At 40.2% G+C, this 25,873-nt stretch overlaps 1 protein-coding gene and 1 long non-coding RNA gene across 3 annotated transcripts in view; one reads left to right on the top strand and one right to left on the bottom strand.

The window, feature by feature from the left end:
* The window catches only part of ECT2L (epithelial cell transforming 2 like), a gene marked incomplete at both ends in the record, with an annotated part of 57,262 nt that overhangs the window by 9,523 nt on the left and 21,866 nt on the right, over positions 1-25,873 (bottom strand). Inside the window, 12 exons of the mRNA XM_079781114.1 lie at positions 1,569-1,657; positions 2,977-3,042; positions 3,651-3,807; positions 3,906-3,979; positions 5,585-5,732; positions 7,293-7,507; positions 10,347-10,433; positions 12,972-13,075; positions 15,531-15,713; positions 17,433-17,525; positions 21,257-21,385; positions 24,466-24,634. Coding sequence (XP_079637240.1) covers positions 1,569-1,657; positions 2,977-3,042; positions 3,651-3,807; positions 3,906-3,979; positions 5,585-5,732; positions 7,293-7,507; positions 10,347-10,433; positions 12,972-13,075; positions 15,531-15,713; positions 17,433-17,525; positions 21,257-21,385; positions 24,466-24,634 — 1,514 coding nt within the window. The remainder of the gene's footprint in view (positions 1-1,568; positions 1,658-2,976; positions 3,043-3,650; positions 3,808-3,905; positions 3,980-5,584; positions 5,733-7,292; positions 7,508-10,346; positions 10,434-12,971; positions 13,076-15,530; positions 15,714-17,432; positions 17,526-21,256; positions 21,386-24,465; positions 24,635-25,873) is intronic.
* Positions 19,110-25,873, top strand: part of LOC307105355 — a 46,970-nt gene continuing 40,206 nt past the window's right edge. For both annotated transcript variants that reach the window (XR_013814016.1, XR_013814017.1), the window contains exon 1: positions 19,110-19,212. This is a non-coding gene — a long non-coding RNA (uncharacterized lncRNA). The remainder of the gene's footprint in view (positions 19,213-25,873) is intronic.

Below are 25,873 nucleotides of genomic sequence, written 5' to 3'. Positions count from 1 at the left end.
CATGGTTCGATTCCCAGTCAGGGTACATACCTGGGGTTTCCAGCTCAATCTTCAGTAGGGGGTGTGCAGGAGGCAGCCAATCAATGAGTCCCTCTCATCATTGATGTTTCTATTTCACTCTCCCTCTCCCTTCCTTTCTGAAATCAATTTTAAACAATTTAAGAAAAGAAATAAACTGGAGCAATTCCTAGCACATTCCTACTACACGGGTGTGTTTAGAATTGCTGGTTTGGCAGATGGTCTCCTTCCATCATTGTATCTCTTCTATTGCTGCTGACCAAAAACAACAAAATCAAAACAAAACAAAAACTGTGTCAATGAGAAAAGTGACACAATTGTGTGATTTGATTTTCATTTAAGAGTTACTCTAGGTGGGGAATAGGAGAGAGAACTGATTTCCAATCATCCCCCACCTCAACCCTGTGATTTTGGGAAACATTAATTGAAATATTCATTGAAATAACAGATAAACCATTTTTTTTCTTTTATTGGAGTTGGACAAATTAAAGAAGTTAATTCCCTCTGTATTTGGTTGCTATTTGTTGAGTCATCATCATTGCCATTAATACTGAGAACACAGTTTGGCAAACAATTTCCTAAAGCAGAGACTGGCCCCACCACTTGTTTTTTGTGTATTTTTTAAAAATATATTTCTTTTATTGATTTCAGAGAGGAAGGGAGAGGGTGAGAGAGATAGAAACACCAATGATGAGAGAGAATCATTGATAGGCTGCCTCCTGCACACTCCCTACTGGGAACCGAGCCCAAAACCCAGGCATGTGCCCTGACCAGGGATTGAACTGCGACCTCCTTGTTCATAGGTCGAGGCTCAACCACTGAGCCATGCCAGCCAGGCACCCCCACCACTTGTTTTTGTAAATGAAGTTTTATTGGAACCCAGCCACACTCATTTATGTATTATATTGTTCATAAAGATGGTATCTGTTATGTGTTATATAGGTTATATAACTGCCTTTGCACTTCAATGACTAAATTAGGTAGTTGCCACAGAGATTATTTGGCCAGCAACACCTAAATGTTTACTAGCTGACCCTTTACAGAAATTGCCCATCTTTGTTCCACAGGAGAAAATTGGATGCTAGTTTATGGAAATTGACACCCTCCCATCTTTTGTTCATACATTACTCTGAGCAGTGTGCATATTAGATATGGTGAGACCTCAATATCATGGTGATCTTATGGTGAGACCTTTTAAATACTGACCACAGTAAATATCTGAGGATAAACTGGTGTTCTCTTTCTTATAGTTGAGCAGATCATACATGTGATATCCCACAACACTTGGATCATCTCTCAGTAGGGAAGTGACTAACTTTAGAATTTCTGTTTCTGTGTAGTTCATGGTCCTGGCAGAAACTATTTATTTTCTCCCATTTGCCCAGTAGCTGCCTGGAATTCACGTAAGGTGATAAAGCATCTCAGAGGGGTGTGTGTAACTTTTCAGTTCAACACACAGATTATCGTAAACTTCTACTATATCAGACATTGTACAGGATACAGGGTGTGAGTAGGACACAGTGACAGCTGCAAGATAGTTAGATGTTTACCTTAAATAGAAACTTATTTCCTCATCACAGCAGTGAAGTTGGGCTACATCTTGGACTCTAATCAGATATCTGTTTACTTCTGATAGAATCTATGAAATAAAAACCAAAATCAGACACATACATTTTTAGAAAATAAAAGGCCCCACTACTGCAGAACCATTTTGTATCCCAAAAAATGCAAGTGTTGAGTAGAACTCAGTTCAATTATAAAAAAGCCAATGATTTTGTTTATAAAATAGGCATTCTTTAGATAAAGACCACAGAATTAACAATGAAAACTTTATTTTAGGGTGTTATATAATTTCTTAAGCTACTGAAATTGTTTTATTTATAAACATTTTCTTAGCATCAAAAATAAAGTGGAAGTGGGGTAAATAAGAAGTAAACTATCAAGAAAAGGAAGGGAATGAATTGTTACAAATTAAGAAGTCAGGCCCTTGCACTGATGTACGGTAGCCATGGAGATGGTCACTTGGTGTGAACAGTCATCTAGAGAGGAAGTTCCAAGATTTTGAACTTTTTGTAATTCAATCAACTCCACTTCATTTTCCCTACCAAAATATGCAGATCTAAGTTATGACAAAATAACTCCATCTTGCTTCCCCAATTTGACCAAATAAAAATAACATCTCCAATCAATTAATAATTTAATTCAATATATCATGTATCGAGCTCCTGTTATATGCCAAACTCTAGAAGACAAGTAAAACATAGCTCACACCTGATAAAGTTCCCAGTCTTGTGAATAAAGGATTGTAATAAAATGTGACAGATGTTCGAGACCCAGAAAGGGGCAATTCCCAGCAGGAGACTGTGGGAGCAACTACAGGAAGATGATGATTGAACTGGATTTGTAAAGGATGAATAGGAGTTTATCCAGCAGGGTAGGAATGGAAGGTCATTTTCAAGAAAGAGTATGGGCAAAGCACAACTGTGTGAGGGGAGGCTGACATTACTGGAGAATTGTGAGTAGATCTGTATGGTTGGCTCATAAAGTGGTAGGCAGGGCAGTAAAAGAAAAGGTAGAATGGGACCAGATGTTATAGGGAACAGCCAACAGAGGGCTTCTAAGATGTTTCAGGTATCCTCAGTGTGCAAGATACTAACCAGGTACTATGCATAGAGAAATATGAAGCAATAGAATACATGGCCCTTTCCTCAGAGGGGGTCGTGATCACAGTAGTACCAAGAAAGGAGCTAAGACTGCACAAAAGTTAAGGGATGGGGTCAAGCCCACTTAGCATTCTTGCAGATAGAAGGATGTGAAATGTGAGGGCTTGGCAGCACCAGGCACATAGCAGGCATTCAACAGATGTTAGCTGATTGGACATCTGTATGTCTCCTTTTGCCAATGACATGCGGTTTTATCCATGAGCATGAGATGTAGCAAGTACATCAGAATACGTACAGGGCACCCCCAGATGATTCTCTGTATGTCTGACAGCTGATCTTTCATATTGAAGTGTTGATTCATCTAGAAAACAAAGTGATTTTAAGGGAAATAAAATTGTGAAACATGTATACGTAAAAATAGATTTAAAATATTTCATGGCACTTGATACAGGGCTTGCTATTTCCATACATTATAATAAGAATCTAATTTCATGGACCCAGTGTTTTAAAACAAAGAGGCAAATGACAAGACTGTATTCAAAAAGCATCTTCTGGGCAGAATATGTTATCAGTTTACATTCAGCCTGGACCCGTGCAGAGTGCTCATCACAAGGATTGTTCAAAACGATAGTACCACATTCTGAGATGCTGACTTAGTTCAGAAAATCTCATACATTAAGTTCTTTCCGCAAAAAAAAAAAGGATTTTACTTTTTTTCTTTTAGTCCTCTAGAAAAATCAATCCAAATACCCCATTCTTCAAACTTTCGTATTAATAAAGCTTTTGTTGTACTTGTATAGTTTTCTGAAAACATTCTGTGTCATGTTGTTTGGCTTAAAATAGATGCCTGTAGTGCTCCAAATCTCTGAACACAACGATTTCACATTCAAAAGCTGAATAATTTGAGTGAGACTACCAAAAAAGCATTGTAGCGTTTTTAAAGGACACAGACTCTTGTCAGCAACCAACCTGATCTATATAACCTTTGTATGTTTTCATTTGGTCAATTGCAGTGGTCAAGTCGCCACGGTCCACATGTTCTGCAGGAGTATGAAGCCTCAGAGCATAGAGAAGATGCACATACTCATCAAACCTTCGGGATGGGTACAGGAGCAGCTCCGGCAGGCTGTGTGGGGCAGAGGGAAGGGAACCTGGTCTCTTTCCGAAGGTCAAAGAAGGCCCGGTCTTCGGGGTGCCTCAGCTGTGCTCTCCCTCAGAACTTACCTCAGCATTTTGGTGACAATGGTTTTATCGTGCCTCTTCAGGAAAGCTCGGAATGCTGGTATCATCTCTCTGCACTAAAGGTGAGCATAATATTGTCAAAACTTCACTCGGTGTGACAGGTGTAAAGCATTCTGTTACACTGGGCAGACATGATCTATGAAGCCCTCAAAGCAAGAGGGCAACATCTACCTCTGGTCAAAGTACTATTAGTACTTACTAATATAATGTACTAAGTATAGTGATTTATTCATATCATAGAGCTAACCCTGTTCATTGAACTTAATCAGTATTGACAAATGAAAACAGACTTTGCAACCAGGGAGGCCTGGATTAGAATTAGAATTCTAATCTAATTCTACCTCATTCTTTGTGAACTTGTTAAATTACCTAACTCCTCAAGCCTCAGTTTCCTCATGGATATCATACTTAACACTTGCGAAGGAAAAATAAATCCTGTCCATAAAATGCCTGTTGCACAGTAAATGTTATTTCCTTGTAGTAAAAGACAATTGATGGTATTCACCTATAATAGCTGCTGCTAATCATAATAAAGGTGTTCCATTGTATTTAACATCTGCTTTAAAGTGTATTCATTCATCACCGTAAAGTGCCCAGGAAGTACCCATTTTTCTCAGTGGGGACATGCCTAAAAGATGCCAGTAATACTAATTCCTAGAAATCAAATATTGACTGATTTCAATAATAGTAATAGCTAACAGTTCTTGAGTACTTAAATGCACACCCTATTTTAGTGAACCAGATATCATTATTATTCACAACTATAAAAAATTGGCACCAATCTATTTCTGATAATATGTGACACTTTACTCCAATTCTTGTCCTCATGGTCAGTTCTATGAAATTGCCTTATTCGTGCAATTTTCACCCAATACATAATTAGTATGTCTAGCAGTGTTAAGCTCTCTGGGCAGGGTGAAGGTGTACCATAAAGGGAGGTGCCCACGGTCAGAAGACGGCCCCGGGGGCTCAGTGCAGCCAGGGGGACACGGCCGAAGCGGCCACTGGCGGAAGTGTGCCCCAGGTCGCAAGGCAGCCTCTTGGCTGCATTTCTGATACAAATTGAGGAGGGAAGAAAGGGATCTTACGGCCATTAGAAAAGATCCCAACCAGAACAGCAAGTGATGCAGAGGGAAGCGAATATTCCTGCTCAACTACATATGGCACAAGTCACCATGGACTTTCTAAGAAATGGACGACAAAGAAATTCCGTATGCATAGTGAAATTTCACAAATTGAGTAGCCTTCCCCCAAGAAACATGGACAATTCATTCCTTTTCTTTATAAGACAGCCACCTTTGTCAAGGTCACACAGGTCTGTGGGGGCAGAGTGGGATTGGAGCTCACGGGCTCCACTGTCCCTAACAGTTCAACATGTCCCTGTAAGTGACCCACAGTATCGGCAGCTAATGGAAGACTGGCGATTTGCATGAGGATTAGTTCAGTCCAACAACTAGTTTCTGGGCCCTCTGTGTGAAGCACTGTGCTAGCCCCTCGTGATACAAAATTAAATGTCGGGTCCCCGTCCTCAGCGTGCACAGTACCCTGGAGGCGTGGGTCTGGAAGCCAAGCCCCATTAGTCTTAGTTCTTTGGATTGCACACAACACTTCCTTTCAAGTTCAGGTCTCATAAATGCCTGGATGGTAACTCAATCATTTACCTTTTCAATGGTTTTCAGAACAACAGGGTAATTGTTGAAGAAATTGGTATATGTGTTCAGCTGGCTTCCAAACTTTAAGAATATTTCTCCCACACAGTGAGCTGGGCCCCATTCCTGTAGTCTGTCTCTCAGGTTATCTAGAAACTGCCTGCAAGACGGGAAAAGCATGAAGATGAAATATTGGCCAGTGATAACCTATAAACTTAACAAATGAATCAGATGTCATTAGTGCAGCCTGCTTCAGTCTACTCATTTATGGCTGGGCTTTTGTCACATACTTTTGTGCTAACACAGATTCGACAGGACAAGAGGAGCTGGGAAGAAAGGAACTAGGTTGACTGTGGGGGGATCCCACCTTCTCACCTTAATCCCTTGAAGCAGAACCCCACGCTGGCCTCCATAGGCTGCCCCTGACTCTCCCATTCCCACATGGCCAGCCAGGCAGGCAAGAAGGTTTCTTATAGTCCCCAGAGCAGAGTGCTCAATTCATTTGAAATGGCCATAACCTTCCCTCAGGCCATTTCCCCGTGGATCTAAGGTTGTCCTTCATTCAGCCATCACAGGCCTTGAAAACAGAACAGGCCTCATTCAACCTCTTTATTTTGTAGGAGTTGGGTCGAGGGAAGGCAAGGAACTTGTCCCAGTCATCTGGAACAACCATGCCAAACTTGCGGCCCAGCCAATACTAGTATAACGGTATGTAAGAAACGTTTTAATAAAATTTTCGTAACTTAATTTTTACAATATCCTGTTATACATAATTTTAATAACGAACTACAACGTTCGCTAACGACTGATTACTATCATCGTGTTGCATTCATTTCCCTTACGCGCCTTACGCGCAGGCGCACCATTTCTCTCCACTAATACAAGCAGCAAATATTTCAGCAGCCGATTGCCACATCATTAGTCTTGTACTGACTTGTTTGGTGTGCACAACAGGAAATATTTCACTTGTGGAGAATGAGAAAAATAGGTTTATTTGTGTTACACTTATTAATTTGTGCAGTTATTCAGTGTCTGGTAAGTTAATGTTCAAGAAAAATATTAATTTTTATTAAAATGTTCTATTATTTTATGTTAACGGTTACTCATTTATTTCAGTTTTTTGTATTCAGCATGTCTCTATCGAAATAAACCCACGTTTCTATGAAAATTGAAGCTTTTGTTTTTTTGTGGCCCACATAGACTTAAACCTTGTTTATTTGGCCCGTGTTAGTCTTTGAGTTTGACATGCTTGATCTGGAAGGTTACTGGCAGAGAACCACAAGCTTAGTCTGTCTTTACCACAGATCAAATGATCACTTCCTCTGTGTCCTATGGCATACTCAAAACATCTACTGTTATTAAGCTGACCATGGGTTCTCTAAGCAAAGTATCCTAGTAACTTAGTCCCTTCAAATCCTTCGGTCCCTTTCCCATTGCTCAACTAAACATACTGTCTTGTCTTTTGCATGAACAATATGTTGAATACAGAACTGCCTGGCACTGACCTCCACTCCTAGTACCAGGGGTTTGAACTGAGGCAGGGATCAGCCCCTGAGAATCATCACTACTGGTTGCAGCCCAGTGGCAAAAATTCTCTGTCTTCTGTGCAACGAGCAGGGTCCCCAGGAGAGGCAGAGACTGCCTGAGCCTCTGTGCAGGTAAGTGTGGGTTCCTCCCGCCGCACAGTGAGTATTTCAGGAAATGCGTATTCAGGAATTACCTGTTGAGACTTAAAACCTGCAGGATATCAGAGAAAATGATCTGGAGGTTTGCAGCACTCAGAATTGCTCTGTTTGAGGACAGCGCTGCTTTTAGTGGTGCGACATAAACATCTCTCACAATTTCCAGCATCTGCACGTATTTTCTCTCACTCTGTAAGAGTTCCCCTGCAACTCTAGTTCGCTTGGCAGCCCAGTCCCTCTGGAGCTTTCTCTCCTGTAGAAAAGCATTAAGAACTCAGAGAAAGCATAGTGATTCTTTCCAGGGGTACAGCCCCCCCCCCCCCAAAAAAAAAAAGCCTGAAAGCGGAGGGAGACAGAGCAATGGAAGTACTAGCAGTCGGGGAGTCACTCTGAGATGGCCCTGGCTGGTCTGTGACGTGCAGGGTGGAAGGGAATCTTTATAGGGGACTATGGAGGACCTCGCTGAACATCGCTTGTCCCTAGTATCGCCAAATAGCCCCTCACACCGGGCCAGTGTGATGCTGTGGTAGAGATGGGACTTGACTCTTGGAACCTGAGATTGAGATTTTACTTTCCTCAGTCTGTCCTTTGAATACATGTTGTGTCCTGTGCTAGCTGCTGGCTGTACAGTGATGAGAAGACAGCATCCTGCCTCCGTGGTTGGTGAGGAGGCCTTTGGGTTGCCCACTCTTATTTGTGTGTGTGTTTCCCCCAGTAGTGTTTTATTGATTATCCTGCAGACAGGAGACCTGAAATGGGCTAGCCCTCTCATTATCAAGTAATTTACTTCCCCTGGGCACGTTATGAAATATGGAAACTCATGCTCTTCTTTCAGTATTTAGGGAAAAGCACCTAACTTGGGAATTGTGAACCCATCTCCCCTGGGTAGCTAGGTTGCCAAATGTCCTGTTTCCTCCTATATTTCAACGTCGTTTTATTTTCTTAATGCAGAGGGAAAAGTCATACACTGGTGTAAAGAAATTCCACACCCTATTATTATGTGTGCTATGTTTATATTTGGAGAAATTAGTTTTCATTCCTGGGAATAGGTAATTCTTTTCCTTTTATCTGTACTTTTTAAAAGTTATAAAATGAGCAGCACCTTTACAAAAGAAAACAATTATAATATTTTAATTTTAAAAATTTAGTGGGCTTGTATTTGAGCCTAGAACTTAATACTCTTAGAACACAATTTCCTCTTTCCCCTCCAGCCCTCAGTATACCCCAAGCCCCAAATAAAACGACAGGAGTAAAGCCTAGTGCCACACGAGGTTCACTCAAAACAAGTCAACCTGAAGTTTATGAACTAAAATTAAAATGGAAAAGTAACTTAAGAGAAAAATTAGAAAACTCTCTGCAATACTATAAACACACAATTCTTAGTTGATTTTATCTTTCAAACACATAGTCTGTATATAATGCCTATTTAGATCTATCTAATGAGTTAAAAAATACAACTGCTTCCCACTTGAGGATTGGCTTGCAGCCCATATCATATTTTTATGTGTATTTGCATATTTTTTATTCATTGGGGCCATCCAACATTTATAATGATTTTGACTTAAGGTTTCAGTTGTCAGACTTTTTGTTGACTGTTGTCAGGTATTTATTTCCCAGTCATACTCTCTGACACCCAGCCAGTGAGGGCTGCTGCCTGCACTGCAGGAGGTGTACCCACCCAGGTGTTGTCCGCTGAAAAACAGCCTCGGGGCTGAGGTCAGGGCCATGGGATTCAAGTTTCTTTCTGCCAGCTGCTGTTGTTTTTTAATTTTAGAGGACGTTTGTTAAAGCTGGGGACAGTGAAACCAGAAAGGGCGGGGGAAATGAGCCTCGGCGGGCTGCTTTGGCGCACTAAGAAGTCAGAGGGGAAAGGGGACTTGGGGACAGGCTCAGGGGGTTTCCCGGGATGAACTGCTGCTTCCAGTTGCTGTCCTGGTTGCTAGCCTCAGGGGTCCCTGAGACTTTAGGAGATGCGTGCCTGTGGGGAAAGAAGGTTAGGGGGCAGGAGGAAACGTGGGTGTGCTCCTGGGAGGGAGAGCATGCGCAAGGACCTTTGTTTTGGGAGGTTTTAAAGGCTGGGTATTTAGGGGACAATCTCAATAGAATATTCATCAGCTTTGTGCTCATGTACCAAAATGAGGTTTATTCTCTTAACTTCATCTGTCCTTGGATATGGTTGGCAAATGTCTGCCAATTGTTTTACCTTAGAGAAGTCATTTAAGTTTTCGAACTTTAGTTCCTCATCTACAAAAATGTGGTTACTAATATCTATGTTAGAGGATCTCCAGAATGAAATAGGATGGTAAATGGGGACATGTGTTGAAGAAAAGCAAAACAGCACGCACAGCTGTGTACTGGGGCAGGACGGACTAAGGCTCTGCTGTACTGCAGCCTCCTCTGAGCCCTACCGTTCTGGCCTGAGAGACGAAGCCCTAAACGCTATACTGATGCTACTCAGCGTTTGAAGTCAGACCGTGAATTGGTGGGTCAGATAGACTAAACCTTTTTGTGCCTGCGCCGTTCCTTTAACTGCCGTCCTTGTGTCGTGTTAGTTAGAAACGCATGGAGTAGCAGAGGTGGCTTTTGCTCCCAAGATGTGATACCTCCATCTCCTCGACTCAACTTCATTTCAGACCAGGAAATATTTAAAAAAAAAAAAAAAACTACTGCCCTAACTGGTTTGGCTCAATGGATAGAGCATTGGTCCTGGGACTGAAGGGTCCCAGGTTCAATTCCGGTTAAGGGCACATACCTCAGTTGCAGGCTCGATCCCCAGTCCTGGGACATGTGTGGGGGGCAACCAATCAATGTATATCTCTCACATCAATGCTTCTCTCTCACTAACAAACAAATAAAAATTTAAAAAAACAAAAGGAAAAGCTACTGACTGAATTCCCCCAATTACATTTGGGAGCTTTTCCCCCCTTGACATATTTTTACTTTGTTCTCAAAACTTTCAAGAAAAAAGAACTAACCAGAATAAAGGCGAAAATGGTTGAGTGTTGTTGTAGGGTGTATTGTTTTTTTGGGGGAGGGGGGTGCCTCAGGAGAAAAACAAGTGGACAATTTTTATTACGTAATAATTGGCTTACCAGCTGAACCAGCACCTCAAAATTTGGATCATTTTTGCCGAGACTTGGTTTTGTGTCCTGAGGATTGTCTTCCAGAACATTTCTTTCCTGAGGATTCAATGCAGACTTGATTACAGGGAGGCAGGTCTGAACGTTGGTGCTGTGCCCACAGGAGGCTCTGTGGCCCCTAACTACGGTGTTCCGAGTCAGTGAATCGGCACTGGACAAAATCGATGCCTCTCTTAGAGCAAATGTTATGTGAAAAATATAAAACCCTTTAGCTTCCTTTGCACTGCATTGCGCTTGAGAAAGTAAATTCCGGGCAGCTCCCTTTCCCCGGAAGCTGGGGGAGTGAGCCTGCTGCTCAGAAGCTCCTCACAGGCAGCGGGTCCCACATGGTCCAGGCAGGCCTCCGCCTCAGCCCTGCTCTGTCCCCTGTCAGTCAAAGGCGCACGGGGTACCTGACTTCTATTAAGATGCCAGAAGTCTACACCCATTACGAGGCTCCATGGGGGATTTGTGTTGGGGCTGGTATCCCAAGCCTGTGATCATGCAAGATAGGTAGATGATTTTCTATGGGCATAAAATGGTTCTAAAATGACATTTTTACAGAAATCAGCTCTCTGACAATGCAATTTTCAGTGTTTTCTGAATCCTGATTATCTCACTTAATCAAGAAAGTATGGGTTCTGAATATAGTACTGGCAGAATGATTACTTTTTGCTTGAAGTACTAGCTTCAAACCCACTTTTCTGTTATGAAATTGAATCTCAACTAAGAAGAACAATTCTTAGTTTCACACACACACACACACACACACACACACACAAACTGTCCTGGGCTGCAAATGAAAAAAAAATATCTTTATGTTATCTCGGGACTCAACTGAAAAAGAGGCAAAATGCAAATGTCCGACTTTTCCTCCATGACCAGAGCGTATTCCAGTCAACGTGGTGCAGCTGATGCTTATACTAGTAAGTGGCTTAAATGTCACTCATGATCCTACAAATACCTTTTCAAGAAAATAAAGTTCTTAGAGGAAATGACCAATTGGAAGACAATAATTATCATTATTGTCTATGAATTTCTCAAGCACATGTGTCTAACTCTACAGCGAAGCAATGGCATAAAAATGCAGCAATAACTTTACCTTCATGAATAAATTGAAGGTTGCCTTTGGGTCAGATTTTGTCAGAATAACGTTTTCTTCCAAATCTTTGCTCTTTTCACTACATTTCTTCAACAGAAAATATGACAAAAATTCCAGAGGTTTGTCCTGAAAAATCCACACCCCAGCCCCCCAAAATTCATATTTAATGCATTCATTGGAAATATAGGTCAACAAAAGTGCAGTAAAAAAGAGGATAGATTTTTTTAGTAGCGTTTTCAGCTTTTGTAATGTGTAAGTCCAGAAAACGATTATTCACGTAGAGTCAGTAAATGGGATTTCTGAGTTCATCACATATTCCAGTTACCATGTATACTGTTGGTTCTCAACCAGTTGTCACATTCAGTTAGGTTGCCAAGGTCTCATGATATGGGTCTCAATATCGTCAGAACCAAAGTGGCCCCTACCAGCCTCTTGGCCAGATGAGGAAGGGGACAGGAGGGATCTTGTCTTTCAGGAGAAAGAAGACTTGAGAGAGGGGCTACAGCAGCTGAATTACTGGGAAAAACACTCAAGTTTGGTTCCCTCTCAGGCTATAGTTTGAGCACCATCGAAATGATATCATACCAAGTTACTTTTAAATAATAAGTACACTGAACCTACACCAAACGCATTTAGTAAGTTGTTGGTATTTCGGGAGACAGTGCAGGATCTCTCAAAGCCTCAGGGTTATCCCTGTGACTATCCCTGATCATTTTATCGACAAAGCTCACCAGGGCCTTCAGCACTGGGCTGCCCCTGGGGTGGTTAGAGTGCTGGGAACTGAGACTGCAGAGGAGGCAAATCATGGCCGCCTGCAGCCTCTCAGACTCCGCGCTGGACAGCTAACCTGGGGACACCTGGTGGCTACCCAGGAAGCCAAGGTGAAACCAAAACAGACGCATGAGAGATAAGGAAAACATATGCAAAGACAACATTAAATCTACCCAGGAAGCTGATTTACTGCAGTGGAAGAGAAGGATCTGAGACTGTCTCCTTTGAAAAGAGCATCCGGTGTGTTAATGTCATCCTAGTCCCCACCCTGTTCTCCACCTCCCCGGCCAGGCTGCTTATTGCACTTTCCTGTCGCTTGGAAGATCTGTTCCTTTGTGTTCGCTTTCCTTCGTATCTAGCCTTTTTACCCTTTCATACACTTAATTGTTTTAACTATTGACTAATGTTTATGTGAAATATAAAGCCACTCATGTGTTTTTTAAATAAGTCACTTCTGACTGAAATTAATCACAAGACAGAAAACAGTGCACCACGGAGTCAACTTGTAAATAACCCAGATTTTACTATTTGCCTATTTTGTGTACCTAATAGATCTTGGGCCCAGAATCTCTCAGTAGCTGTTTTTACAAACGGGTGTAATTTTTCTAAGGAATTGCACCCCTGGGTGGATATGCAAATTAAACGATAAATAAACACAAACTAAAAATTTATTTAAGTGTTAGGGTTTTTGTAGTGTGCTTTCTTTAAAAAATATATATACTTACAGGATTTTCTTTTGAAAGCTCCGCCAATCCATCTGCCAGAGCTTGTGCAATTTCTTGGTTATTCAGAATGTTAGTCATACTCATGGTGTCAAACATAAACTGTCCTGTAAATATAAAGCCATATGCACTGTAATTAATTTATGTAAGAGATGTGATCAAGAAGAACACAACTCAGTCCTCGCAGTTGCTTTTTAGTGGATAAAAATGCAAAGAATAAAAGTTAAAATTCTATTATGCCATGAGGATTATCTTCCATGATAAAATATAAAACAAGTAATAGCAACTAAATGTCCAGCCCATAAAAAGTACCCACTCTGACAAAGCTGATCTTGAATAAAATCTATAAATTGAACAATAAGGAGAGAACACATGAAAATGAACCTTGTAAGTTTAAAAATGTTTTTATTGATTTCAGAGAGAAAGGAAGAGGGAGAGATAGAAACAACCATGTGAGAGAGAATCATTGATTGCCTGCCTTCTGTGGGCGCCCCACTGGGGAACAAGCCTGCAACCCAGGCATGTGCCCTGACCTGGAATTGAACTGTGACCTCCTGATTCATAGGTCAACACTCAATCACTGAGCCACACCAGCCAGGAATAAATTTAAATTGTAGAATCGTAATCCCCCCAAAGATTCCTTCACACTCCCCTTTATCTTTGCGCTCAAATACATAAAGATTTTAAGCACACAGAAAATAATATACTAACATACATACAGAGATATCTTTTACATTTAAAAAATATTTTAGACAACTTGAATTTATATGAAAAGAATTACCTTCTATTCTACTTCTTATTGCTTACATATATCATCAAAAAGTCTATCTTTGAAGAGGTAATCTTTCTACTTTTATGTATAGTTTTTATATCAAGGAAATACCAGGAAAAATAATTTCTCCCTATTTATTATTTAATAACTATTTGAAAATATTGGTTGAACATCTACTAAATGTGATAGAGTTAAAACCAGGAAGACAAAGCCCTGTTTTGGAGGCATTTATGTAAAGATATATACTGACAATATGTTATATATTGACATAAAGTATCTGCATACTTACTTGTGTTTCCTTCTCTTGCATAGACAGTAACTGTATAAATAGATGTTAAATAAGAAGGAGTGCTGGGGAAAGGAAGAAAGAAAATAAGGAGATATATATATATATATCTAAGACTTGATTTATAGGGTGTTTTATTTAGTCAGGTGGGAAGAGTTAGGGGAAAGCCGAATAGGTAAAGATGGAGGGAAAATTCATTTACCCAGATGATGAAAAAGTATTTCAGAGAATGGACTGATTTTGCCCAGCCGGCGTGGCTCAGTGGTTGAGCATCGACCTATGAACCAGGAGATCACGGTTCGATTCCTGGTCAGGGCACATGCCCAGGTTGTGGGCTTGATCCCCTAGTAGGGGGCATGCAGGAGGCAGCCGATAAATGATTCTCATCATTAATGTTTCTACCTCTCCCTCTCCCTTCCTCTCTGAAAACAATAAAAAATATTTTTAAAAGGTTATTTAAAGAATGAATTGATTTAGGTCAGTGGTCAGCAAACTCATTAGTCAACAGTACAACGATAGAGATTTCTTTTGAGAGCCAAATTTTTTAAACTTAAACTTCTTCTAACGCCACTTCTTCAAAATAGACTTGCCCAGGCCATGGTATTTTGTGGAAGAGCCACACTCAAGGGGCCAAAGAGCCGCATGTGGCTCGCGAGCCACAGTTTGCCGACCACTGATTTAGGTAAAGATCCAGTTGACATAGGACATTGTTTCCAAAGGCCTCTATTGTGATAATTTGATCATGGATATGGGACATAAATGAGAGATTCAATAATGCCCAATAGGTTCCACAGAAGGCCATGGAATCCATCACCCAATTATACATTTTAAGTAAAAAAAAATAAATAGAACACAATTGCAGAACAATTTAAGTAATGGGTACTGTGGTTTAAGAGTTGCTTAGCTTTGAGAGCAAATAGCAATGGGAAAAGGACAGAGTTCCATGGCTGAGCAAATAGCAAATTTTGTCTATCAGAGGTCCTCAAACTTTTTAAACAGGGGGCCAGTTCACTGTCCCTCAGACCGTTGGAGGGAGTCGGAGCGTGCGGCGCACATTCCACACACGCGCACTGCGGGCCCGGGACGAGTCGGCTGCCGGATAAATGTTCTCGGCGGGCCGCATGTGGCCCGCGGGCCGTAGTTTGAGGACCCCTGGCTAGGTAAATAATTGACTGACACAGGATTAATAACATGGTAAAATTTGAAACCAGGAACTAGCTTCAGCATTTTGAAGATGACTATAACTATTCATCTTTATATTTAATATTTATTAAGTAAGGTTTAATATTTATTTATGTTTATTAGAGAATATTTAATGTTTGTTAAATAATATTTAATGTTTATTAAATACTATTTAATACTTAGTAAATAATATTTAATATTTATTCTTAGTGGGTATTTGTTATATTTGAAGGATGATAGGAAAAACAAACGGAATAAAGTAGTACTGAAGATGTTTAGGAGTCAACTAAACATCTGCAACAGGAGTAGCAAGAGCCCTCACCTATTATCCGACCACTGACGTTCTTCTGCAGCTCCCTGGAGAGAGGTCTGAACTGTTTCCGCACCGCCTTCAAGGTGTCTTCCAGGAAGTCCGCGAGGCTGCACCACGCCTGCAGCTTTGATTCGCTGAGGTAGATGGAGGGGGGCGCCCTGTCCTGCTGTTGTCCCAGCCAGTCACTGAGAACTGACATTATTTTCTCGGTTTATTATTGCAGGCGTAAGCTTGGGTGAAACAATTCTACTTCTTGTTTGTAACTGTATTTATATCAAGCTTATTATCCTTTCTCATTACAAAACTAAGATAGTCTGCTTTCAGAGATAAAATTAGAAACTCAAAAAGACTACAATGAATAATAGCAAATACCTACCTATTCTTTGATAGATAAGGTTGTCATTATGTTTGACATTAAAAATTAAATAGCTGCTGGATTTGTGCATCGGGAAGTGAAGCAGGCATCTAAGTAAGAATATACTGTTTTATGTTTATATCCTCAAAATGAAAATACAGGGAAATCCACTCTGCCTGGCTTCCCCATCATGCCATCCAAAGTCCTCCGTGTCATAGCCAACCCTGTATCTTTCTTACAAGCTGCTATCTCTCTCTATATCTCTGCACGACTCTAGTGGGTGCTTATGCATGTTTCTCTCCTTGAAAACCAGTTACTGAAGGACACAGTGCCATGTTAAATTTGATTTTCTTTCCTGAATAGACTTGTTTGACTCTCCTCCCATTATGTTTATTGCTAAACATGTGAAAAATCTATATAACAGTTCTTCTAGGCCAGTGGTTGGCAAACTCATTAGTCAACAGAGCCAAATATCAACAGTACAACGATTGAAATTTCTTTTGAGAGCCAAATTTTTTAAACTTAAACTTCTTCTAACGCCACTTCTTCAAAATAGACTCGCCCAGGCCGTGGTATTTTGTGGAAGAGCCACACTCAAGGGGCCAAAGAGCCGCATGTGGCTCGCGAGCCGCAGTTTGCCGACCACGGTTCTAGACGGAGAATAGGAATAGTAGGGGAAAGAAGATGAACAGGAGGAAGAGGAGACAGAGGAGCAGAAAAGAAGAAAACTTGTTCTGTGAACGAGTGTCTGCACCCTGCTCTGCTCTGCTAGGCAGATTCCTCTCTCTCCGGGGCCAAATATGTTATCATAATATAAACTACAGTTAACAAGTGACTTCTGTTACAAAACTCTACTAAGTCAATGTGCTTTCTGTTACATCATTTCCCGTACAAGTTCCCCAATTATGGCAGCTTTCCCGTCTTCAAAGGCCCCTGGCATTTGGGACCAAGAACGAATGCTTTATATAGAGTTTCTGCATCACCCCTAACCTTCTTTGATAAGAGGCTGGGAGTGTTAAAGGGGAGAATGATGAGCAAACGAAGCAATTTGGTTCTCCTCTTGGTCAGCCAATGTTATGTTTTGATCCAGTATCTCCAGCTTTCATATCTAAATGGACATCACACACACATTTTTCTGTATAATATCATTGACTGTTTTTCCTCTCAGATAATGTTACACCAATGAAACTTGAGCAAGCCCCTTCTTAATCATCTCTTCGTTCATTTTTTTCAAATGAAACCATATTAATTATATTTACTAAAAAAACTATTCTTTGTACTTGTTATTTATCTAGATCAGCAACTAAACATGCTTGTTTAACTGTTAAAGATGATGTTTTCAACTGAGTTTTACAAATGATGGCTTGAAGCAAATATTTGCAAAAAATAATCCCCTTCTAAGCAAATGACTGAGTGCTGGGAAATGACAGTTTCAGAGAAGGAATTCAAGACAGTCGTTGGCTTCAGCCAGAACCAGTGTCCTTCAGCGGTGCTTCATCTTTGGTGATCCCCGAGTTAGGGCGTGGGCACGCTGGTCCGCCCCCATATACACTTACTGTGTTGGTAAGAGCCAGTTGCAATCCCAGCGGGGGCAGTAAAGAGCGTGCCGGTTAGTTGAGACAGCTGAGAAAGAACTTCTATTCCTGCCTCTGCACAAAAACACTTTCATTAGTTTCCTCACAGGTTTTGCCAGGGAACAGTTAAGTGTTACTGAAAAGCACTAATGAGCTGGCCAGGAAAAGCCATAGCAGTTCTTGTTCTCAATTCAGATCCCTCGTGGAATAGTTTATCAGCACGTTACAGTTCACCCCTCAGAGCTGAAGTCCAAACACTTCATTCACGTGGACTGCACAACAGGGTGGAAAAGAGGGCACGGGGTCTGACCTGGGGCTTATTTTCAATCTGGAATACTCAGGCCACAGACAGAAAGTCCGCATGTATTTTCTAAAATAGCGTGACACCAGGGAGAAGTCTCATTGTAAAGGGACAGATTTAAAACTGTTAAACACAGAATGGATACAGTGGTCAAAGTTTAGAACAGCATTAATTTCACTCCTTCAGTCACCTGTATAGATTGAAGTATGCTCATTATCTTGATTGCTTTATGGTTTTACAGGGTATATTACACATGTCAAAATTTATCTAATTGTACATTTAAATATTGTATATCAATTATACCTTAATGAAGCTGTTTTAAAATTTTAACAATGCTCCCAAAAAATGAAATTTAGGTGTTTGGGTAACTGGGTGAATGACAACATCTTAACTGAGGAATCCTGGGGAGGAGGAGGTCTGGTGCTAAACAGGCAACCAAGAGTTTGTTTTAGATGTGTTAACTTTGAGAAGCTAGTAGAAATGCACAATATGAAGATGTCAAGTGGGAGCTAGATATGAGTCTGCAGCTCAGAGATATCAGAGCTGGAAGCATGTATTTGTAATGTTCAGCATATATACTGAATTTAGAGTCTTGGGACTAGATGAGACTGCCTAGGAAACAGGTGTAGTCATGGAAAAGGAGAGCCCAGATCCAGCCTGGGCACATTTAAGGGTCTTGCTGAGGAGGAGAAGCCAACAGAGGAGAATGAGAAGAAGGTGTGGCTGAGGCAGGCAGGGGGACAACAAGGAGAGTGTGGTATTAGGGAAATCAAGAGAAGGAGAGTTTCAGGAATGTCCATCTGCATCAAGTGCTGCTGAGAAGTCAAAGCAAAGTGAGGATGGAGAAGGGGCCACTGGATTTGGGCATGTGGAAGTCATTTATTTTCTTTCTAAAGCAATTTCAGGAGAGATAGAGAGACCACTTGTAGGAGCTCGAGGAGCGAATGACAGGTGAGGAAGGTAGAGGCAGTCAGCATAGAACAGTGGTTCTCAAAGTGTGGCCCTTGGATCAGCAGCAGCAGCAGCAGCAGCAGCAGCACCTGGGAACATGTTAGAAACGAAAATTCTCAGGCCCCGTCCCAGACCTACAGAATCAGACATGCTAGGGTGGGGCCCAGCAATGTGTATTTTAACAAGACCTTTAAAAGGTTAAAAAACACATTAAAGTTTGAGAACCACTGGTATAGTCAATTCAAAATGTGGTGAGGAAAAGTTTATGATCTCTCCTTCCTTTTTTTTCGGGGGGCGGGGGGAGAACAGGAGCTACTACAGGTGTTCCTGATTTAATATGAATGATCTAATAAAGACAGAGAATTGAGGCTACACGAGAAGATCGAAGCATGGAAGTGAAGTCAGAAGGTGAAAGGCGGTGGGATACAGAGTCTAAATGGAGCAGTCGAACTTTGATATGAACAGGAGTGCTTATTCCATCGTCAACAGAAGGGAAGACAGAGAATGAAGGTAAGAGGGAAGTAGGTGGTGGATTTGGTGTTGGGAGGGAAATTAGGGAGTTTTCTTAGGGAAGTCAAAGGTGAGGTCAGCAGCTGAGAGAGCATTGTTGGAAAGCTTGACTAGGGAGGAGAAGGGATGTAATAAATAGTCACCTCAAAGAGTAGAAAAATGAATTTACCAGGAAATGTGGTAGGATTGCTTTTCAGGGCAGCAATCCCATTGGATATTTATGCCATTAAATAAAGTTAGATCTATATGAACAGTTGTGTTCCTTTTTCCAACAATCTTCAGCTGTCTTAGTGCAGGCAGGCATAGATTTTACAGATGGCTGTTTTTAACCAGTACTGGGATTTAGCCAAATGGTGGGGATTTCGCCAGGAAAAAGACAAAGAGGTTCAGTGTCTTTGCAAGAGAGTAATGTGACAATAAACCATTAAATCCAAGTTTAACAAGGAAGAAACCAAGCATGGAAGCATAGTGATGGAGAGTGAAAATGTGGGAGTGTGGATTGGAGGTCTTCAGGCAAAAAATCGATAAAGAGTGGGAATACTTGGCACATGATTTGGAAGTGGGACTCAGAGAGACATATGCTTGAAATCCAAGATATCACAGGTGACACAGCTGCCAGGGATGACAAGCTCAAGAGTGATGCTTGAGGTGGTGGGAAAGAGATTTTTGGACTGAGAAGCCAGGGTCTTCTGATTGAACCAGGATCTTAATGGTTCATCCAAGTGGAAATTACATTTGACAAGAAGTTTAGGGATGGTTTTAGGGCCCAGAATAGTGATGGAAAATCTAGTGTTTGAGTGCCATTAAATTTCATTTGAGACAGTTTTCATGTCACAAAACTATTGTTCTTTTCCTCTTTTGCATTTGTTGTCTGCCTTTCAATATTATACTTTCCTGCATCCTTTTTTTCTCCTTCTACTCAAATGAGAAAATTGGCTTTGTTCTCATTATAAAAGAAGGTAATACTAGTTTATTACAGAAAGTATAGGCAAATAAGATAAAAGAAAATATATAGATTCTATTAATATTTTGCTACATTTCCGCATAGATTTTTCTATGCATAGTTGAGATTATATAATTCTGATAACTGTAAAAATTTTGTACAATAACTTGTATTTCGTTTTTTTAAAACCCCTTCCCATCCTTTGGTTTTTATCCTTTCCCCTGGTTGAAGCTTGGCAGTGAAATTTGAAAATTAAGAACTTTAAAAACACAACAGTTCTCTAAAGAATGGGTAATAAGAAACAGTATGAAAAAATTTAATTTCACACTCCCTCTCCCCTGTTCTGCTTGGTAAATAAACAAACGCAGTGCCCATGAATGCAGAGCTTTTATTTAACAGATAACCCAAAAGTAAATTTGATTTTATGTTTCGAAATTTCCCTTCAAGTACTGAAATCAACTTTGATACTAGATAAGTAGGCACTTAAACTTATATCAGCAACCACACTCACCTTCACAAAGCACTTTGCTGTTTCTAGTGTTCTAATAGTAGGTATTTATATCGTTATGTATTTGTGTAATTGGAGTTTTTGTTATTTGGGTACTCACAAGTCCTATAAGGTAAGATGCTACTACCCTAACACTCATAGGAGGAAATAGAGGTTCGCAAACTTGCCTAAGGCTACACAGCTGAAGTGCCCTGAGTGGGGTTCCAGTCCAGGTCCTTGTCACCAAGTTCAGGCTCACGCATCCCAGGTTCAGACCCAGCAGGGAAAGCTTTCTCAGATTGACCAGTTATGGTTCCTGTGCTGGTCAGGCCCTTTCCCCTATGCTGTGCATGCTGATCTTACTGTGTTTTCCAGAAGAAACAGAAATAATGTTCCTGGCTGGCTCTTGTCACTACTGGCTATATTTCTACAGGGACAGGTTACTCTGACTACTAACCCCAATGCCCATTTCCTCTACATCCCCGAGTATATGAAGTATAAAGCAAAAAAGAAATAAAGAGTAAGTGTGACAGAACCATTTGAACTGAGGGTATGTCACAAATTCACCAAACATCATCATAAAGTAGGCATGACCACGACCTTTCAAAACTGACCTGATGCTCCCAGTGGTACGAAGAGGTCCACGTGACCCCCTTCTTCTTCGGGGGCCACGAAGCTTCCTAATTTCTCCCAGAAGTCTCTCACATCAGGCCTCAATAAATTTTTAATACCAATTTTATAGCCTGAGGGGAAAAAATTGAAAAGTCACATCAATTTGTAACACTATCATGAACAGAAAGGAACTCTCAGCAGTTTGTGAAAATGGAACCACAATTCAAAAAGCCACCCTCTGCTCCTAAGACCAAGATCCGTATGGCACCTCTGCTTCAACGCCATGCCATGTTAAGGCCACCAAAGGTGCTGCTGGACTTCCGCGTGGCCTGGTCTCCTTCACATTCTGGATTTATTGGACACTGTGCACTTAGTTTAGGATGTTGTGTTTCTGCCTCCGCTGTGGAGCAGTGTGAGTTACCAGGCTCACAACAGGGTTAAGAATGGATGGCCAGTCAAGTCCTGGAATTTTACAACCAAGTTCCAATAGAAATGTTTCCCACAGTTGTCAATCAAAAAATAAAATTGTTCAGCCCTAGCCAGTTTGGCTCAATGAATAGAATAGAGCATTGGCCTGTGGACCCAAGGGTCTTGAGTTCGATTTCGGTCAAGGACACGTACCTTGGTTGCAGGCTCCTCCCTGGCCCGGACTCTGGTTGGGACACATGCAGGAGGCAACCAATCAATGTGTTTCTCTCATATTTATATTTCTCTCTGTCTTTCCCTCTCTTTTCCACTCTCTCTAGAAGTCAATGGAAAAATATCCTCAGGTGAGGATTTAAAAACATAATTAAAAAAAAATAAATTGTTCCAAGCAAAAGTAATGCTCCCCGAGGTGGAGCCCCCTCCCTGGGAATCTGTGTGATGACTCAGCTAAAGTGAGTGTGTCTGGACCCATTTCTGAACCAGTTCTGGAGACTCTGCATTCCTGAGCCCCAGAAACATAATGCAAATCAAGTCAGTCACAGGAATCCTGACGTCTAAATACATAAGAAAAGGTCCTCTTCAGGTGACTGGACTAAGAGATTTCATTCTGTTGTTAAGGCAAAAGCATTTGGGAAAACACCACAGTTATATAGAAGGAAACTTTAGTTTTCTGAGGTAGTTTTGTTATTGTTACTATTGCTTTAATAAAAGAAAATAAAGAAAAGGCAGAGTTCGGAACCTTTTCTCTTCGGAGAACAAAAAAGCTCAGATCAGGAAGCCCCACCAGGCTCTTTTGCTACATAGGAGGTGAACCAACTACCACAGTGTACACCATTTAGAGAGGAGCCACCATGTAATTAATCATAAATTTAAACGCCAAATAGCAGCTGTGCTCTACTTTTGGGGATGTAAAAATTTAATGTGGAACACAACTTGCTTCAGGCACAGGTAAACTAAACAAGAAAAGCCAAAAATAAGGCGAAACTGATCCAAAAGCAGTTAGTTTTTGCTAATAATAAAATTCACTGAAACTATTCCAAGTTGTAGAGTTCCAGCCGCAGAGATGGCAGTTTGATGGGTGATTCAGGGACTCACTCTGCCATCTAGTGAGATCCCTGCCAGCTGGATCCTTGGCCATCTCTCTTCCCTCATCCCACAAAGATGGAAGATTCCAAGTTAGCAAAACTTCAAAACAATTCTATTTTAGGTATAAACAAGGAAGGATGCAAGTTATAGTATGAGGGAGAATAGAAACTAAAAGTTTATTTCTAAAACATTTATCATCTCCTTCCCCCCAAAAAAGGGTAACCATTAAAGTTTTTAAAAGATGGCCCATAACAAGTTAATGATATCAGCCAATCCTTTCCTTGGTGCATAGCCATTGGAAGTATAATGAATGTTGTGAGTGCACACCAATGTATAGGTCTTGGTATTTGCTATTATTAAAACTGCTTAACTTTCATCAAACTTAAAACTTTTGTTCATCAAGTGATATAATCAACAGAGTAAAAGGTAACTTACAAAATGGGAGAAAATATTTGCAAGTTATATATCTGATAAGAGGTTAATATTCAGACTGTTTATGAATGCCTACAACTCAATAACAAAAAATCAAAGAACCAAATTAAAAAATGGGCAAAGGCTTGAATAGACATTTCTCTAAAGAAGATATACAAATGATCAACAAGCATATGAAAAGATGCTCAACATCATCAGAGAAATGCAAATCAAAGCCACAATAGATATTATCTCATTCCCATTAGGATGGCTACTATGAAGAAAAAAAAAACAATAAAAAAAACCCACAGAAAATAACAAGTGTTGGTGAGGATGTAAAGAAATTCAAACCCTTGTGCACTGATGATGGGATTGTAAAGCAGTGTAGCCACTATGAAAAACAGCATAATGTTTTCTCAAAAAATTAAAAATAAAACTACCATATTATGGGAGTGGGGGGGGGGCCAATGGTAAGATATGTACACATATAATACCTTAATAAAAAAAATTGAAAAAAATAAAATAAAACAAAGTAAAATCTGTACCCATTTAAAAAATTAAATTAAATAAAAAAATAAAACTACCATATAATCCAACAAATTGTACTTCTGGGTATATATAAAGGAATTAAAAACAGGATCTCTAAGATATATTTTCGTACTTATATTCTTAACAGCACTATTCCCTATAGCCAAGAGGTGGAAGCAACCCAAGTGTTCATCAATGCAAGAATAAACAAAATGTGGTATATAGGTATAGTAGAATATTATTCAGCCTTTAAAAAGGGAAGAAAAGCTGGTTACATGCTAAAATATGGATGAACCTTGAGGACATTATGTTAAATGAAATAGCCAGTCATAAAAAGTCATATGCTGTATGATTCCAGTTATATGAGCTATCTAAAATAGTCACACGCATAGGAACAGGAAGTTGGATAGTAATGCCCGGGGGAGGGGGAAAAGGGAGTTGTTTAATGGTGTAATGGTTAATTTTACCTGTCACTTCCCCCAGAAATTTGGTCAAGCATTAATCTGGGTGTGTTTGTGAGGGTGATTTGGGGTGACATTAACATCTGAATAGATAGACTGAGTAAAGCAAATTCCCTAGTATGGGTGGGCCTCATTAAATCAGTGGAAGGCCTGAATAGAACTCCTGCCTGATTGCTCTGAGCTGGGTTATCAACCTTCTTAACAAATTGGAATTTCAATGGTACTCTGAAGGTCATACACTGCCTGGGACAAATACCACACCAGTGTAAAGTGGGTTGTTTATTCCAGCCCCATCTTACCTTGGAGTAAATTGATTTCCCTGCTATCTCCATCGCTGAATATTCCCATGCTGTGTGCTTTTTGCCCACCCAGGGCTTTATCTGTGAGATACAGCAGGCTCTCCAAGGTCATGCCACTGTGTTCGTACACCACAGAAATGACACCTGCCCTAACACTGTCCACCACCATCTAGAAAATAAAACCGAAGCTGTAGAAACCAAAGCCCATCACTTTAGACTATTGCTAATGAAAGGAATTGAATGAATTTGTAATCTGTGGTTTGTAAAGACATTTTTTCAGAAATTATGGAAAGAGAATGATAAGCTTTCTCCTTCACTGGAGTTTTTAAAAATCATTTCTTTTCTAATTATAAGAGGAGAAAATTATATACATTTGTAGCTCCAGCACTCAGAAATAAATTCTATTAAGTTATTTTCTTCCACTCATACACAGAGACCTATATACAACTTTTAAAAAATAATAAAATTGAGATCATTCAATTTTGCAACAGACCTCTTAGTTTTTGTTTTCTTCTAAGTTATGAATTTTTAAAAAACAGAGAGGAAGGGAGAGGGATAGACAGAAACATGGATGAGTGAGAATTATTGATCAGCTGCCTTCTGCATGCCCCCTACTGGGGATCAAGCAGGTAACCTGGGCATGTGCCCTGACCAGGTATCGAACTGTGACCTCTTTGATCGTAGGTCAACACTCAACCACTAAGCCACACTGGCAAGGCTGAATTTTTTAATTATAAATATTTTCTATTTAAATAAAAATTTAAAACACTGTTCCTTGAATTCAACAAATGAATAACCTTTTCATTGTGATTAAGTTTTATTAGGAGCAGACAGGTCAAAAAGTCATTGAAGTCATTGATTTTTCTTTCTCAAACCTCATGCCACTTTCTGGAGGTCACAATTCAACAGAATAGACAATTACCACATGGTAACACCCTATTTTTTTTTATCTAACCCCCCTTTATATTGCTAATCAAATAAGTAATTATCACAGTCTTTTATAAAGAATACAAATAGGAGAATGGACTTACTTTATACCAACTTATTCACCCATACCCTGTCACCAATTATCCTCTGTGCCCAGCATGATGCACTTTTAAACCATTAGGGAAACTACCTGTGGCCCATGTGGAGATCAAAACTCTGACCTTGCTTCCATGTGGACACGCTAAGCGAGCCACTGTGAATGATCAAGGTCAACTCCTAGATGCCCAGAGATAGAAGTGATTTCATATCTTGAAAACAAACATTTTGTTGTAAATAAAAAATTTTATTGGAAAACTTTAAGTAGGCCAATGGATATAACCTACTAAATGTTATTGCTTATATATGTCCTGTGTGTGTATTAATGTATATGTGTACTTCCTTTATTTTTCTTATTCATATTAAAATTAAAATATATAACTTC

The sequence above is a fragment of the Cnephaeus nilssonii genome (genome assembly GCF_951640355.1).
Source record: "Cnephaeus nilssonii genome assembly, chromosome: 9".
Lineage (NCBI taxonomy): Eukaryota > Metazoa > Chordata > Mammalia > Chiroptera > Vespertilionidae > Cnephaeus > Cnephaeus nilssonii.
Note: the sequence above shows the minus strand (reverse complement) of the source record. Positions and strands in the feature narration are given on the sequence as shown.